Source organism: Meriones unguiculatus, chromosome 12 (assembly GCF_030254825.1).
Source record: "Meriones unguiculatus strain TT.TT164.6M chromosome 12, Bangor_MerUng_6.1, whole genome shotgun sequence".
Classification (NCBI taxonomy): Eukaryota; Metazoa; Chordata; class Mammalia; order Rodentia; family Muridae; genus Meriones; species Meriones unguiculatus.
The window spans coordinates 545810-562899 of NC_083360.1; the positions used below are offsets into that span (position 1 = coordinate 545810).

General features: G+C 42.9%; 1 protein-coding gene across 4 annotated transcripts in view; it reads right to left on the reverse strand.

Moving 5' to 3' along the window:
• The window catches only part of Wdr19 (WD repeat domain 19), a 67235-nt gene that overhangs the window by 38781 nt on the left and 11364 nt on the right, over positions 1-17090 (reverse strand). For 3 of the 4 annotated variants that reach the window (XR_009585020.1, XM_021640664.2, XM_060365272.1), the window contains 12 exons: positions 13832-13947; positions 9224-9304; positions 7721-7833; positions 7290-7463; positions 6240-6310; positions 5661-5833; positions 5462-5576; positions 4546-4652; positions 3807-3929; positions 2253-2402; positions 1245-1392; positions 918-1122 (listed from right to left, as the gene is read on the reverse strand). Coding sequence is in view for 3 of the 4 variants with exons in the window: in XM_021640664.2 (XP_021496339.1) it covers positions 918-1122; positions 1245-1392; positions 2253-2402; positions 3807-3929; positions 4546-4652; positions 5462-5576; positions 5661-5833; positions 6240-6310; positions 7290-7463; positions 7721-7833; positions 9224-9304; positions 13832-13947 (1576 nt within the window). In the remaining variant the exon portion in view is untranslated. The remainder of the gene's footprint in view (positions 1-917; positions 1123-1244; positions 1393-2252; positions 2403-3806; positions 3930-4545; positions 4653-5461; positions 5577-5660; positions 5834-6239; positions 6311-7289; positions 7464-7720; positions 7834-9223; positions 9305-13831; positions 13948-17090) is intronic. The other variant, XM_060365271.1, reaches the window with a different exon arrangement.

Below are 17090 nucleotides of genomic sequence, written 5' to 3' on the forward strand. Positions count from 1 at the left end.
AGCTGAAGCCCTCAGCCCTGAAGACGGTTTCTGAAGTCAGTCAATAAGGATGATAATAAAGTCCTGTGAGGACAGTCATCCCAGGAGAACAATTAGAGGACAGCACAAGAGCTCATGGGACCCAGGGAACTAGTCAAGACATGATCAGAAGAACCAGAGCCACAGGGAACTCACAGTGGCCCCAGGTAAGAGGGGAAGAAATGAGAAAAAGGAACTTTCAAGCAAGGCAAAAATCAAACGTCATCATTTGTTTAATAATGAGAAATTTCTAATAACGTGGCTATTTGTGATTCCAAGTATTTTTCTCATATAAAGCACTTACAGAAACCACACAACAGCACTTCCTCTAGAATTTGTATGTTTTCATATCCACTGTCTTTTTTGTGTGTGTGCGCGCACGTGTGTGTGTGTGTGTAAGCTTGTGTATCTCAGGTGGACATGTATGTATGAGTATGCATGTGTGTGTGTAAGCTTGTGTATCTCAGGTGGACATATATGTACAGGTATGCATGTGTGAGTAAGCTAGTGTATCTCAGGTGGACATGTATGTATAGGTATGTGTGTGGAAAGGCCAGAGGGCAATCTTGGGTGCTGTTCCTCAAATGCCATCCAATCTTTTTTTTTTTTTGCTTTTGAAGATCTATAGCTGACCTACATTGCTAAGCAGGCTCACTGGCCAGAGAGCCCCAGACACCCCCGTGCTTATGCCGTTATGCCCAGCTTCTTTTCAGTGTGGTTCTGGGGGCTGAACTCAGGCCCTCATGCTTGCAAGGCAAGTACTTTAACCCATGTGCTCTCTTCAGGCCCTCTCCTCCATTCTCTATCTAAGCTTCAAAGCAGCCCATGCGACAATCACTCTCCATGTCTACTGACTAGGTACAAAGGCAAACGCCTGCTTGAAGTCACTTCCTACCTACCGCTTGAGCATCAGGGTCTGCGTCAGCATCTGCCTCAGGTCAGAAGGCTCCGCCTCTTTTATGTTGTCAAGGAAGCTGTGGGTGCTGAGGTAGATGGAGTTGATTTTCCCACTCTGTGTCTGGCAGGTCAGTTCCCCATTGTATAGCAGCAAAGGTTTGTGGGAAAAGGGAAGTTTAGTGCCACCAGCCAAAATAACCTTGGATCCTGTGTTAGAAACAGAGCCCTTAGTACTGCAAGCGAGCGCTTGGCACAAATAACAGCAAGTTTTCTATCTCACTACAATGGGAATTCATTTATCAGCGGAAGTACAAGGAGTGATTCTGTACCTTGGATGGTGTCCTTGTGAAACACGTAAGTGTACACCTTATCATCATCATAGGCGATGAATACGCCTTTATCCATCGCCCAGTTTTCCCAAAGAACACCTTTAATGGTTGGCGAGAAGTCTGGGATCTCGTAGGTAGCATCGTTAACCTACAAGATAGGATTCACAAATTTGCCTCCGGTGCCTGTCTATGCAGTCTGCCTTGTCTATGCAGAGCCTGTCTGCACAGCAGTGGGCGTGGCCACAGCCCATCTCCCACCTAGCACCATGCCACCCCAGCAGCCTTCCTCAGCAGGAGAGCTTCTCTTATTACTGGACTATATCTGGCTTGGGGAAAAAAAAACAAACAAACCCAAAAGACCAAACAAACAAACAAAAACTATTGAGCAAATTCAAGGTTTGACAGAAAACTGGGAAAACTCTAAGTTTAGACACAGTGGCTCCAAGTTACTAAAAAGTTTATGTTGTTCAAGATGTACAGAACAACTTTTCTTGTGCTTTTTTTGTTTTTTTTTTCCTGAGTCAAGACTTGAGTGGCTAAGGCTAGCCTGGGCTAAAGAGTTCAGTAACATCTAGTCTCAAAAACAATGACAAATCTCTGTGAGACAGACATAAAAATTACAGAATAACAGATAAGTCCTCCTGATGTTGCTCACTAACACGGCAGTACAAAGTTGACAGCAAAGGCCTACAATCCTTGACTTTGTAGAAGAGAAAGTGTATTTGATGACTACTTTACAGCAGGTGTGGTGACACGTATTTCAGTCCCAGCCTTGAGGCAGAGCCAGCTCCAGGACAGCCGGAGCTATGCAACAGAGAGACTCTGTCTCGGAAACAGATAAACCAACCAACAACAAAACTTTTCCTTCTCTATTGCATTAAAAATCTGAGCATCTTGGGTTTGTCTTGTTTCCCCAGCACTGAAGCCAGCATTTGGAATCTGCTAAACAAGCATTTGGCCATCACTGAGTTACGCCTTAGCCTACATTTGCAAATTTTCTAGACTTACAGGACAGTAAACAAATCCATCACTTTTCTCATCAATGAAAGCTAATCTGGTTCCATTTGGATCAGGAAATAGCTTTTTCACACCAACAGGATGTCGATAATCATTAACAAACTGCCAGTCTTCAATGAAGAAATACTGAATAATGCCAGTCTTTAAAAAAAAAAAAAGAGGTCTAATCAAGGAATTGTAAAATGGTTAAGAAAATACTTTCAGATAAAATTACCCACAAGATAACTTTAAATGAAAAAAAAATATTATTACGTTTGATAAAGGAAGAGGCCAATATATTTAATATATACATCAGGTAGAGACAACTTGGCAGGCTGGGACACAGTTACACCAGCTACAGGGCAGACAAGGCAGTCTTGTGAAAGGCTGTCCACATCATCTCTCATGCATCTACCTTGGGGAAACTTACAGGAAGCAGGTTCTTGCCTACTTCCAGGGATACCTGAAGCCATCCAATTCACTTTTCTTGTGGTTTAGCTATGAGTCAGAGCTGCCTGGCTGCAGTTCTGGCTCCTGCGGTCTAGTGTAGCCCTGTAGGCACTGATGATCGCATACTGCCTGGCTTTGCTGTGCATGCCTACTGGCACTTGCTGTCTCCCTACTCATCTCTGGAAGTACATCCAGACTGAATGGACTGCTCAGGGAGCACTGAGCACCCTGACAGCCTTCACTAGTGAGACCTTCAAGACACACGAGGAAGAAGTATCCACACAATTTTAAAAAAATGTTTCCAGAAAGTTGGAGACAATGCACTTGTTTTTTGGTATTGCCTTGATACCAAAATTAGACAAAAGCACTATAAAAACAAGAATCCAGGTAGCGCATGCCTTTAATTCCAGCTCTGGCAGAAGGAAGTGGATTTCTGTTTGTTCTACGTCATCTTGGTCTACACAGAATGTTCCGGGCCAGTCACCTCACCTCACACAAAAAATCCTAAACAAAACAAACTTCCAAAAACTAAAATTGTAGAACAATGGGGCTGGAGAGATGGCCCAGCAGTTAGCACCACTGGTTGCTCTCCCAGTGGATCTGGGTTCAATTCCCAACCCCAATGGTGGCACACAGCTCTCTGTAACTCTAGTTGCAAGGGATTTAACATCCTCTTCTGGCCTCACAGGGCACAGGTTTTAAATTTAAATTAAATAAAATTTAAAAACAAACACAAACAAACAAAAAAACCAACTCCCCAAACCCTGAGATTAAATCTAAACCAAAGTTTCAGCAAATGATCTTAACTATGTGTAAAAAGGAGAATACATTAGCACACATGAAGGAACATGTGGTTGCTATGGCAGCTAGCAGATAACAGAATTGATAGTCGAGCCCCAAATGCCAGACTCCAGAGTCTATTGTATTGCACGATCAAAATTGCTTAAAATCACCAAACACTCATGTCACGTAGGTTCTACATTAAGTGTGTAACCAAGCAGTTACTTCTTGATTTGTACTGAATTCAATAAAGGGAGAAAAATAGGAAGAGGACAGAAAATATCAAGTAAGAATTAGACCTAGTCCGTGCTCTGCCTTCCAGAAGCTAATACATACATCAGTTCCATAGATGAGGAAATCGCTAGTTAGGGCGTGGCATAAAATCCGGCACTTATCGTCCACTGCTGGGAAGAGCCTAGTCTCACGTTCTTCCTGAGCGTCCAAGATTTCATTTTCTATCTAAAATATAAGTTGTTTTAGTTAGTGGCTCACTGATGTGTCTGAGTAAATAAAGTGCACAGCCAAGGTGTCTTTCCCCACGTTAACGACATGAGTAGACTCTCAAACTCCCTGACGCCAGCTTACGCATAAAGTAGCTGGCCACAGGCAGCCCCGAGCATCCTTTTCAGGGGTGGCGGTTATGTGCAGCAGCTCAGCAACTGTCCAGCTGCTGACTTCTTAGGCTTCCTGCATGCAGAGTCAAGAAATAGCTGTGTGTGCTACCCGGGTGGAGAATCCTGTCCTCACAGGGGCCAGTCTCTCTACAGCCAACAACTGCAGCAGTGAGACACTCTCTAGGGATTCGCAGCCCATCTGTAGTTCCTCCTAGACGCAAACTGCCAACCGGGTCATCTTGCTGCAGTTAGTGCTGTGAGTAGCGCCTTTGACTCTAGTCGGGCCTCCAGGGCGAGGGGGTAAGAAGCCAAGTGAACATCTCACCCAGTCAGAGAAGGGAAGGTTCATCCTTTACCCACACAGGCTTTTCTAGCCAGTCTGTGCATTCTTGCTTCCTGGCCAAGGTTCTTGACAATGGGATATCAAACTTAGGCTTTCAGGACACGAGGATTATACTTACCAAATGCAACTGGATTTTGCCTTCAAAAAGTGCAGCAGCGTAGTCAGAATGGAGGCAGATGCTGGCTACTGTCCCCAGATATTCCACATCTTTTAACTTTTTTACAGCTGTAGCAATTTCAAAAACATTTAAAACAATAAATTATAGGCAAAAGTGCTGCATCTATGCATTTGCAGATGACTGTTCAGTACCTACTTGGGCAAGGACTTTCTGAACTAAGCCTTATTTCAGGCACTCTACAGAAACTCTTAGCTGCCACATGAGTTTATCCTTGCCCTTGGGATTCCCTAGTGGTCCATGGGGAACAAAACAATAGCAGATAAAATCACAAGCAAAGCAAATCACACGTAAGTGACAAGAAGTTAATGGGGCTTTTTATCTGACCTAGAGTTGGGGAAAAGAAGTGTTTGTGTGTGTGTGGGGGGGGGGGAGACCAATTTCCCCTTATATGTTACCAGCACTATTCAAAGAACAAAAACCAGGAAGGAATGGTCATTGTCAGTTAAGCACTTTCCAGGCTTAGATGTGCCTCAACAATGCCATGTTTGGAGTGAGGTCACACACTAAATTTCACCTCATCTTCTTCATGATCCCTTTAGAGTAGCTATATCTTCCAGATTAAGTCTAGTTCACAGGGTAACTATCTATAGTCCTTTAGCAGAGGCAGAAAGAGACATTGAACTCAGGGCTTCTGTAATGGAAACTCTCATACCATGCTTCTTTACAACAGAAGCAAAGGACACAATGCATCTAGAAGTTAAAGATTTTAGAGTAGAAACAAAGCCATTGAAGTGAAGAAAGAGATGTTAGCATAAAAATGAGTAGAAACTCAGTCTTAAAAATCACTTCTAGTGCTTTTAAAATGGTACAGAAATGGAATGGTATACAAGAAAAGAGTACATGGATTTAGACTTGCCATTTTCGCCAAGGACGTAAAACCATGCTCGATTATTCATCCCCACAGCCAGATGGTAGAGACCTACTGCGACAAAGCTGGGCTCCACATCAACGGAAACTGTGATCTGCGGCTCCTGCAACACAGTGTTGGAGCAGCAGTGAACTAACTGTTAAAACTTGTTGTTTATAAACAAGGGCAGACTGTAGACTTTACATACTCCTTCAATGAGGTTGGCCACAGTGACCTCCAGCAGGGAGGTGAGATACGCAATCCTCGTGTGACAGGCATCTCCGAGGATGGGCAACTTGGTCAGGAAGACATGCAGAGAGCCTCTTTGGGTAGACAGAGCTAGCAACTGACCATCATCAGTCCAGGACAAGGTACCCAACCCTGAAACAATTCCCAAAAAAAGCCATCATTCAAAACAACAATATACGGTCGCAGGCAATCAAATCAATATTTTTATGCAAAAGGCATAAGAACTGTAGATGTTCCCATCCCTAACTCATTTTGCTATTTCACCACAGATTATTTGCTCTGGCTCAAACAAAAGTCCACGTCCTTTGTACAACTGGGACTGGGCTGAAGTTTGCTATAAGCCTGTGATACAGCAGTGTACTTACAACGTTTTAGACAAGTGGTACAACCTAACACAAGGCCTGAAGTAAATGAACTTTTCAGGAAGCTGCAGTGAGAGGTGTTAATTGTACTCCTACAAGAATGCAAACCACACAACAATCATTGTTCTCCACAACTAAAATGATAAAATACCAACCAGCTATCACAGGATCAATACCTTTATTTTCATCATCCAGATTAATTATAGCATACATGTCTCTTAATTCTGTCAAATCATGGATTTTTATGCTGAAAAGTAAAGAAAAATGAGCATATATTTGTATTGGGTTACATTCTGGCATTTAAATTTTTTTACTTTTATTAATTATAATTTATTCACTTTGTATCCCACTGGTAGCTCCCTCCCTCACCCCCTCCCAATCGCCCCCTCTCTCCCTCTTTTCCACCCATGCCCCTCCCCCAGCCCACTGAAAGGGTCCTCCTCCCCTTCTTCTGATCCTAGTCTATCAGGTCTGGTCTATCTGATCTAGTCTATCAGGAGTGGCTGAATTGTCCTCCTCTGTGGCCTAGTAAGGCTGCACCTCTTTTGTACACTGTTTCTAGATACCTCCCTGCCCTGCGCCTCCTCTCCAGGCCCTGCTTTGGACCCTCCCTCCCCACTGTCATGGCTCCTCCCGCTATGCGCTCTCTTCTCTACAGCTTCAGCTATGAGCAAATGGCGTTTTCATGGGTCCTCTCTCTGGACTCTGGAGCCCACTTTCAAGTTTCAGGCTGCGGTGAATACTGGCTAGGAAAGATGGGCAGACAGATGGGGACTCCCTGCTGAGCTGACAGCACACTGAATTCTGGCCTTGTCCTTTAAGTGGTGCAGTTAGTTAATTTTCAAAGCCCTTCAGTCTGTACACCTGTCCCGGTTTACAGCTGGGTCAGTGGAGAGGCAGGTGGAGTGTACTCCATGTAATCTGAAACTCCCATTTTGGTTTTAAGATTGATTTTCTAGCACACTCTATTTTATTCTTTTGCTCAGAGGCAGAAAACCTTAAGATGTTTTCTTTGTTAAACAGTCTTGCTAGTTTACTATACATTATGAAGAGACCACGAGTGCTGACCATTTAATAAGGGCAGAGAAGTAGACTTAAAATTTGTTTTCATTGTAAACAGCTCAAAGGGTGCCAGAAAGTGTGGGTGTCAGACAACATCACCCACAGGGTTCTGCTGATGTCTTGAGTATCCCCCATATTCCCAGGAATATGTGACTCTAACCAACCAGTTATCTCCACAGGTAGCAGCTTTGTTCAGAGTCTGTGACAATGCCACACTAGTCAGATTATCCTTATGGTCTCGAGCCTTAAATATCTCTTGCCCAACTTCTGGAAAGTGAGTAGAAATAGCCAGAAATGTTCCTCGGGAAAAACCAATCATGATGTAGCCATCACCATACCTAGGGGCAGCAAAATGATGATAGGATTAAAAAGGAAATGAACTATCAAGGGCAAAATGGCAAAAACTTTAATGTGCTAAAATATAATTCATCAAGGCCCTACCATGTATCAGATAACACGCTAGGCAGTGTTACACATGCAATCACAGACTGTAATGATGAAAATGCCATAGACTGAACAAAGTTAAGGACAGACTTGAACATAATAGGTAAGGAAAAAAACCACATTTTTTCTGTATTTGTTTTTTTCTACATACCAACTGTAGCAGACGATGTTGCCATAGGCTTGCTGAAACTCCAGATCAACTGGATTATCTGGTTCATTCAGATGAAAAAGAAACAACATTTTCTTGCCAACTACTACGCTTATCTGCCAGAAAAGATCAGGAGAAGGTGGAATGTCAAGAGAAGACCAACAAGCAAGTCCAAACAGCTGAACCTCATTATGGAAACAGCCAAATCTGAACGTGCTAAATGCTATCATTAGTATGCAACATAACTAACAAAAATCGAAGACAGCACTTACTGATGCATGGCCGGCAAAGGTCTTCAGCTTTATATATTCTCAATGTACTTTCTGAGATAGACTACACCTTTATGGAGAGTCTTTTGAACTCTGTACCTCTCATCAGAACCTGTGCTGGTTAGGAGAGTGACTCTAGCACAGTTTTGCTGGAGCTGAATTCAGTTTTGCAGTACAGAATCTTTCATTCTAAGGGGCTACCTGGCTCGTGAGCCAGCCAGGATTACAGGTGTGCAGGCCTAAGGACCAGCTGGCTGACTTTAGCATCACTTTCCAGCAGGTGTGGCTGAAGCAGGATCCCTGTGTTACTCACACAAAATCAGAACTAGCTACAGTTCTCACTGGAGGGTGTCCTTATGTTGGGGAGAGAAAAGTGCATACAAACTTACGTCAAAGACTTTGCTATGTACGCTGGATTCTAAATTGTCATAAAATACAACCACATCAATTTAAAACATAGCCTTTCAGGAAATAAAGAAACATGACTTCCTCACAGATTTTTGTGTTGATTATAAAAATTATCTGGATTCTAGAACGTTACAATACAGCAAGGGGATTGTACCTGTTAAAGAAACACAAGCTACCATTTTCAGAGATCTGTTCATCATCCAGCAACTGGTGTGGGGGCCTTAAGTCAGAGAGCAACAGGGATTCTCTCTGTAGCCTTGGCTGTCCTGGAGCTCTCTCTGTAGACCAGAGATGGAATTTCTGGTGAATTTTGAATTCACAGAGATCCTCTGGCCACTGCCTCCCACGTGCTGGGATTTAAGGCACACACCACACTTCTGGCCAATGTTCCAATTTTTAAAGGGTCCTCCGCTCTGCTTTTGCTACCACAGGAATGACCCAGCAACCAAGCCATAACAAGAAATGTCCTCATCTGCTGGAAGATGAAGCAGTTAGCAATGGCGAGAACAACTTTCAGGTCTGAGAGACTAAGGTTTACCTTAGTTTAAGAAACAACAGACAGCCAGGCATAGTGGCGTACACCTTTAATCCCAGCACTTAGGAGGCAGAGGCAGGCAGATCTCTAAGTTCAAGGCCAGCCTGGTCTCCAAGAGTGAGTTCCAGGACAGCAGGGTTACACAGAGAAACCCTGTTTTGAAAAACCAAAACAAAGCAAAACAAAAAAACCCAGATATAATTTATCAAGGTCCAAGCCAGCCGAGACAGGAAATTGAACACCCTATGAAACTACCAAAACAATTTGGGTGTGGGCTTGAATTAGAATGCTTACTATGTTTTCAGAAGCAGGAATTCGGTCATCGGTCTTGCTTGTAGAAAACTTGATGTCACTTGGCTCTGATTTCACTGGTGTCTACAGGGGTAAGAAATATCACCATGAACAAATTCAACAATCAACTCATTCTCGTCAAGGTAGAGCTCAGTGACAGGACACACATCACTGAAGCGTGTCGCTAAGCTTCTCTGGAGCCCTAGGTTCAGTTCACAATTCCTTCCCTCTTTACAAACCAACCTTAGAGGGTCGTTCTGGGTCTTAATAAAACATGAAGCTAGATTTTATTTAAGACTAATTTTGGATTGTGAGTCTGAAAATTCTCCTGCCACAGATACCTAGAAATTCTGAATGAAACAGAACGTGTATTTTTTTTTTTTTTTGAGACAGGGTTTCTTTGTATAGCCCCAGCTATCCTGGAACTCACTCTGTACAGTTCTCCAACTCACACACATCCACCTTCCTCTGCCTCCCGAGTGCTGGGATTAAAGGCATACACCACCATGCTCAGTGAACGGGTATTTTTTTAAGTAGACAGTTAAGCTCAAGGAAGAATTTACAGAGATCATCAGCAAACACCACACTGACAGCAGTGTGTGTGCAGGCCCAAGCTGCAGCCTCTAGTGTAACTGGAGGAAGGGGGGCAGCAAGTAAGCCTACTGGTCTGGGTCAGAAAAAACAACGTTCATTTCAAAAATGTAACCCACAACCTGTTTTTCTCTCTTCATTATGGCCTGGGGTTCCAGTTTACACACCCAGCAGTCTGGGAGTTCCTGAGGGGAGAGATTTACATAAAACTGAAGAAGCCAAGGGCCAGCATACGCTAAGGTATGGAGCCAAATGCTCCAAGTCAGATAAACTCTTAAGATGAGCTTAAAGTTCAAAATGATGTAATTCACAGAGGAACAAGGCATCGAGAGTCCACAGAATACAATCGTGACAGCGAAAGAGTATAATAAACTCTTTAAAGGCTACTATAAAAATGAGAAAGGGCCACTTAAAAAAGTTTCAGTAGACTGTACTTTTTAAATTTTTCAATAGGTTTTTAAGATTTATTTTACATGTATGAGTTTGCTTGCATGTATGTCCTTGTACCATGTATGTGCCTGCTGCCCTCAGTCATAAGAGGGTGCTGAAACTGGAGTTGTGAAAGATTGCAAACTGCCATGTGGGTACTGGGGATGAAACCCAGGCCTCTACAAGAACAACTGTTCTTAACTGCTGGACCAGTCTCTGCAGCCCAGCAGACTCTTCTGTGCTAGAGGCGATGTGGTATCATCTCCTGGTACTGCCTGTGTAGTTTTGTCAGATTTCTTCAAACGTGCATCCTGAATGGGTATATCATTTTCATTTACAGTTTCAACAGCAGGGTATGTGGTCACATCATGTATCATTTTGTCAGTATGACAGGTGAGCAATGATGTTTCAGCATTGCTCTCATAGTCCGTAAGTATGAATTCCATCACTATCACGTGTGAATTATTTTATACATGCATACATTGCCATTACATATATTTCAAGCAGGGTTTTAAAAGAACTACCAAATATTTTCTAAAAAAAAAAAAAAAAAGTAAAATTATCAAAATTTAAAACCTCTAGGAGGCTGAGGCAGAAGAACAGCCATGTGTTTAAAGCCAGCCTCAGGTGTGTAATGAGTTCAAGGCCAACCTGGGCTACAGAGTGAGGCCCTGTCCCAAATGCAAAAACAGTGGGCTGGGGTGCAGCTCAGCAGTAGGGCACTGGCTTAGCACACACGGGGCCCTAGGTCCAACCCTTAACACTCCATAAACAAGACAAAACCAAACAACGAAACCCATCTCTAGACTCCACAAGGAAGAATAAACGAGCAGAATAAACGAGAGTGAAGCCACACAAGTGACACTGGCATGGTTTTCTGAACCACAACAGAGACCCAGGGGGCAATGCTTCTAAGGTATGCTCTGCCTATCACATGGCACCTTACGTGGTCTGTTTAACTTTGGAAGGAAACTTAAGCTTAGAAAGTGGAAACAATTATCTTGTATGCAAATACTGGCAAGATGTAAAGATCTCCTGTGATGCTCTAGAAAAAAATACTCTAAAGTCATTTCATGACCCAGGGGACAAAAAAAGTGCAACTATGTACTGTGAGTGTCCAGTACGGACTGGGGGCTTTGCTGCAGGTACACAGCATATCTATCATTCTTTTTCTAAAGGGCAACAGAATAGAATGATCAAAATTGCAAGGTTACTAGAAATCACACCAGAGTAAACAACTTTCAGAATGCCAGAAGAATCTTGAACACTACCCTAGCTTGAGGCAGTGGCACAGTGCGGTAGATAAAGGTGTTTGGCATATATGCCTGATGACTTGACTTTGACTCCCGGAATCTATACAATGGCAGAAGGAAAGAACTGACACCACAGCATTGTTCTCTGACCTCCCCTTTCATGTGCTGTTAAGCACATACATATACATACTCATGTACTTCATGTGCTCATGCCTGCATGCCCACACCACACACACACACACACACACAGAGAGAATAAAGTGAAGGGTTTTTAAGCTCAAGATCTACACGAGCCACGCTATGGTTCTGCACTTCTGCTTGACTTTTCCAAAGGGTCCCAGACACAGACCCAACTTATTCCTTGCAGTTTGCTCACTATAAATTCTTAATCTCACTGCATAACTTCAGCTAGCTTGAACAGCCTGGACTACATCTTCCCCTCTACCTGCTTTCACTGAATAACAGATACTGCATTAATCACTATGCTAAGTTTTCACAGGGCATCTGGTAGACAAAACTCAAAACTTCCTGGGAAAAGCTGGGTGTGGCCATATGACTGAGCTGTGGTCCGTTTCACATGACACGAACTGAAACAAACAAAGCCTCTTTTTAGCTCCTTCACTAATGTCCTGTGTTCTACCTCCTTTTCTCCCTTCCTGGGGCTGAAATGCAGCCATGATCCTGGGGCACTAGCATTTAGCTGAAAGATAAGGATGCATCCTAGGAAAACGGTAGAGAGCAAAGACGGAAGGGGGCTGGCATTTTGTGTAACCCACCAGCTTCTCTACTGTTACAGGAGAAAGACAGAAAAAGACAATAACTCTAACTGTCATGTTTTCACAGTTCTTATAATTTGGAACTCATAGTTCAGTTACAATTTATTTACTTATTTAGTGGTGCTAAGGATTGAACACAGGGTGTCGTGAATGCAAGTAAGTGCTCTACCGCTGAGCCACACTCCCAGTCCTTGATATAGCATTTGCCTGCACTGTCTTTTTTTTATAAGATTTATCTATCTATCTATCTATCTATCTATCTATCTATCTATCTATCTATCTATCTATTTATCTATTTATTTATTTATTTTATTTAAATGTATATGAGTACTCTACCTGCAGGTACTGTTGGCTGCCAGAAGAGGGCATCAGATCCCTGTATAGATGGTTGCTGGTAACCAAACTCAAGAACTCTGGAAGAGCAGACAGTGCTCTTAACCATTGAGCCATCTCTCCAGCCCCCACTCTGTCTTATCGGGTTGTTTTCTGTCTTTTAAAGACTCACTTTTTAAAGTTTTACTGATCTTTACCATCTCCCAAAGCTATAGGGCTTATAAGCTGTACCACAAAATTGAGTGACGCATCATGAAAGGCCCTGTGTTTTTAGAAGACCGCCTACTGTCATGGCAGTAACGTGTGTGAAAAGGAGAGTCCGGTGAGTATGGAAGGTGAAGAGCCTTTTATAACAACCTTTGCTTAATTAGTAAGTGAGAGCCCCAAGGGAACTGCACTAATTCCTCCTGTCCACAGGACTCCATCACCTCCTACTAGGCTCCAACTCTTCAGAGGTTCCATAACTTCCCAATATCATGTACACAAAGAACCAAACTTCCAACACATGAACCATTGGGCAACAAATCACATCCAACCACAGCACACTCCTTGGGAGGCCCATGTGGCAAGAGAGCAGGACAGTGAACAGTGATTCTGTGGAGGAACAGCAACCTGCCAGGAGCAGAATTCTGCCAACAACGATGTGAGTGAGCTTAGAAACAGCCTTGTGGGAGATCCTGAGGTAGAAGCACCCCAAGAAGCTGTATCCGAATTCCTTGTCAACAACTATGAAACACAGGTGTCGCAAGCTCCTGCATTTGGAGATATTTTGTTATACATGGAAACAGACAAAGGCGTTTAACATTTAAAATAGAAGATTGGGGGCTGGAGAGATGGCTCAGTAGTTAGGAGCACTGGTTCTTGCAGAGGACGCAGGCTCAGTCCCCAGCACCCACATGGTGTTTGCAGCCTCTGCTACCCCAGGTCTAGAAAATCCAACGCCCTCTTTGACTTCTGTGGACACAGGCATGCACATGGTGCACGCACATAACAGCAGGCAAGCACTCCCACAGATAAAATAGGAGGGAGGAGGGACCTTCCCTTTCCTAGACATTGTCACATGGCTCAACACTCAGGTTAAGCATAACATCAGTGAGTACAGCATCTTTTAAAATGCGGAATTGCATGCATATTCCACAGTGACCTAAACTTTTAGATATCAGTCTGATAGAAACCTGTTTATTACAAGGAAAAATGAACATCTCCCACAGCAGAAATGATAGTGTCACCTGTCTTATTGTGTCTCCCTCCTGGTTACTAACTGTAATCATTTTATCTTCACCTCCCAAAGCAAGAAGATTCTCTGTATTCCAGCATCCACATGTGATTTTCTTAGTATGCTTTCCTGAAAGACAGACAGACAGAGACATTTTTTACAGACACATGGGCTTCTCAAAAGAGTAAATAAAAAATGTGTGATGCTAATCATACATGCCATGGGGTTGGCCAGACAAGGGGTTCCACTCTCATTAAAGCCCTTATTTTATATCACTAGCTAGAAATTAAAGTAGTGGTATATAACAACTTTTTGTCCGGCCTTAACCTTAGCAGAGAAAAACGTTTTCTTTTACAAATTTTGTTGATTTACCACAGAATTAAATTTGTAGTATTTTAAAAGAAGTAAATCCCAAAGCAGTACAATTGTCTTCACTAACCATTCAGCTCATGGTCTCATAAATCCTTGACGTGAGCTGACTCACCACACAGGTTAACTGCTCACGGATAACCACAGTATAATTCATGGTACCACTGAGGTACCACTAGTCAGACTTAAGTGGGAGTCTCTACTGTGCCAGCCCGTTAAGGAGTAACAGAGGGACACACATCTGTGTGTACAGCATTTTTTTCCTGAATATTTTTCATCTGTGGTTGATCGGACGTAAGGATGCAGTACCCATGAGCATACAGAGGACCCCTCTGCTCCAGGGCAAGAGGGGGCAAATTAGGAGGAGACTGTAGGAAATTAGACAGAAAATACAAGGCCACCCATGATAGTAGCTAGGAGTGCTGAGAAGGCAGACAGTGATCTGGACGTAACTGGAGAGAACTTTCTGGAAAACCAAGAGGGTTTTGGAGATGCTGTGTTTGGAGTACTCATCTCCCCGAGGGTGTTCAGTAAGAACTTGCAAGTGTGAGTCTAGCCCATGGTGTAGAAGAGATGCAGATTCAGGAGTTCTTAGGTATAGAGAGTATTTCAGATCAGGAGACCAGAGCACAAAAGTGAAGAAAATATTTAGAGAAGAGCCTGTAAATGGTGAGATTATGTTGTTCATAGATGAAAGGACTCAGGTGGTGCAGCAAAACCAGAAAGGCAAAGGATTCTGTGAAGAGAGGCCAAAGGATGCTGAAGACAAACGCCTTTCTTTCTTCTTCATTTTTTAAAATTACATTTATTCAGTTAGTTGTGGTGTGTGTGTATTCACATGGTATGAGCATATGAGCATGTGTGTTCCACAGCACACATGTGGAAGTCACAGGACAACCTTTGGGAGTTGAGCTCGGGTCGTTTAGGGTTGGCAGTGAGTGCCTTTACCTGCTGAGGCACCTCATCGGCCTGTACATTCCTTTCTTTACCAAAGAAAGGGAGGAGGAACCTTCCTTTTTCCTATACATTGTCACATGGCTCAACACTCAGGTTAAGCATAACATCAGTGAGTACAGTTAGCTTACAGTACTCTGGTGACCGAATGACGACCAAAATGGGGGACTGGCATTATTTAATTAAACTGTCATAGTAACATTTGTGCATATCAGACCCTGCAAAGCAAGTAGTGCCAGCATCTAGCTGAGGTCAAAGGAACAGATCAGTGCAGCGGTTCAGTGATCGTGGATCCAGCAGCCATGAGTGGGATAACCTGATTTTAAGAAAAGTTAAGAGGTAGGGCTTGAGAGATGGCCCCAATAGCTGCTCTTTCAGAGGACCCAAGTTCAATTCCTAGCACCCAAAGCAGGTGGCTCACAACTATCTCTAACTTCAGCTCCAGGGATCCAACATCTCTGACCTGTATAGGCAACTGCACTCATGTATACCAATACTTACACATAATTTAAAATAATAAAAATAAACCTTTTTAACAAGGCTAAGAGAGGGGCTGGAGAAATGGCTCAGTGGTTAGGAGCACTGGCTGCTCCTCTAGAGGGCCCAGGTTCAATTCCCAGCACCTATGTGGCAGCTCACAACTGTCTGTAACTCCAGCTCCAGGGGACCTATGGTGCCAGACATGCGCATAGTACACGTGTGTATGTCTGCAGGCAAAATCCCCACACAAATAATAAAGAAGACTTAAAGAAAAGGGTACGAGGAAACAGAGCCCAGCCACAAATCCCAACCACAGGTAAGAGAGCCAATCCTATATTTATCTAAAGGTCCTAAGAGGGGTACTTAATTCAAATCTTTTCAGGTATGTTTTTATATGGTTATTAAGTAAGAAAGTGGCAGAATGATATTCTTATTAAATACAAAGATCACATATAACATCACGTTCCTATGATAACCTGATATGCGAATGATCATACGCTAACATTCATCCAGTGTCAAATTTCGGAGTTTATAAACGTCCTGGAGGACATTCTCATAGGTGAAGTGGGGACAAATGCCTACCGGAGTTATAAACACAATTAATAGGGCAAAAGTTGATTTTTGTAACTGAGTGGAAATTTTAGTTTGGTCTTTTCAACATATTAATGTTGCTTCTATTCATCTCTCATTATTAAAAATTAAAATACTAAGAGATACATGTGAAAATTCGAGTTGACTCGCTGCTCCTAATGGAAAGCACTTTCTCAGCTGTCTTGAGGTGCCGCTGTCTCCAGCGCTTGCTGCCTCCCTCAGCTGCGGCGTGCTTTTCCAGCTACTTGGATGCAGTTACCCTGCTCACTCCACATCAGTGTGATGCTACAATAAAAGGGGTCAATCTTCAAGGGGACAGAAGGGGTCAAGTGAACCAAGGTTGAAGAAACCAGACCACTTCATGCAAAGTCAAGTGGGCCACATAGGCTGAGGCAAACTGCTTATAGTCCATTGTCTGCATTCAGCTGGTGTGTGGAGACGAGGTGGGCTAGGGATTAGAAACAAGGATATCCCCGTATGTAAGCAGTCACAGAATGTTTCTGTTCATTGACTACGAGATTTAAAGTTAGTGTATGTTGGGGGCTGGAGAGATGGCTCAGCCGGTAAGGGCACTGACTGCTCTTCCAGAGGTCCTGAGTTCAATTCCCAACAACCACATGGTGGCTCACGACCATCTGTAAGGGAATCTGATTTCCTCTTCTGGTATGTGTGAAAACAGAGCATTCATATACACAAAATAAATAAATCTTTAAAAAAAAAGATTCTAGAGTGGAGGAAATTTGAAAACAGTGTTTTAAAAAAAATTAGTATATGTTATAATATGACTAAGCTGACTAAAATTAATAAAAAATAAATGTATGTGATCAATAGGTGCTGATATGCATATGGGCTATTCCAAGTCTAGATATATAACCTGG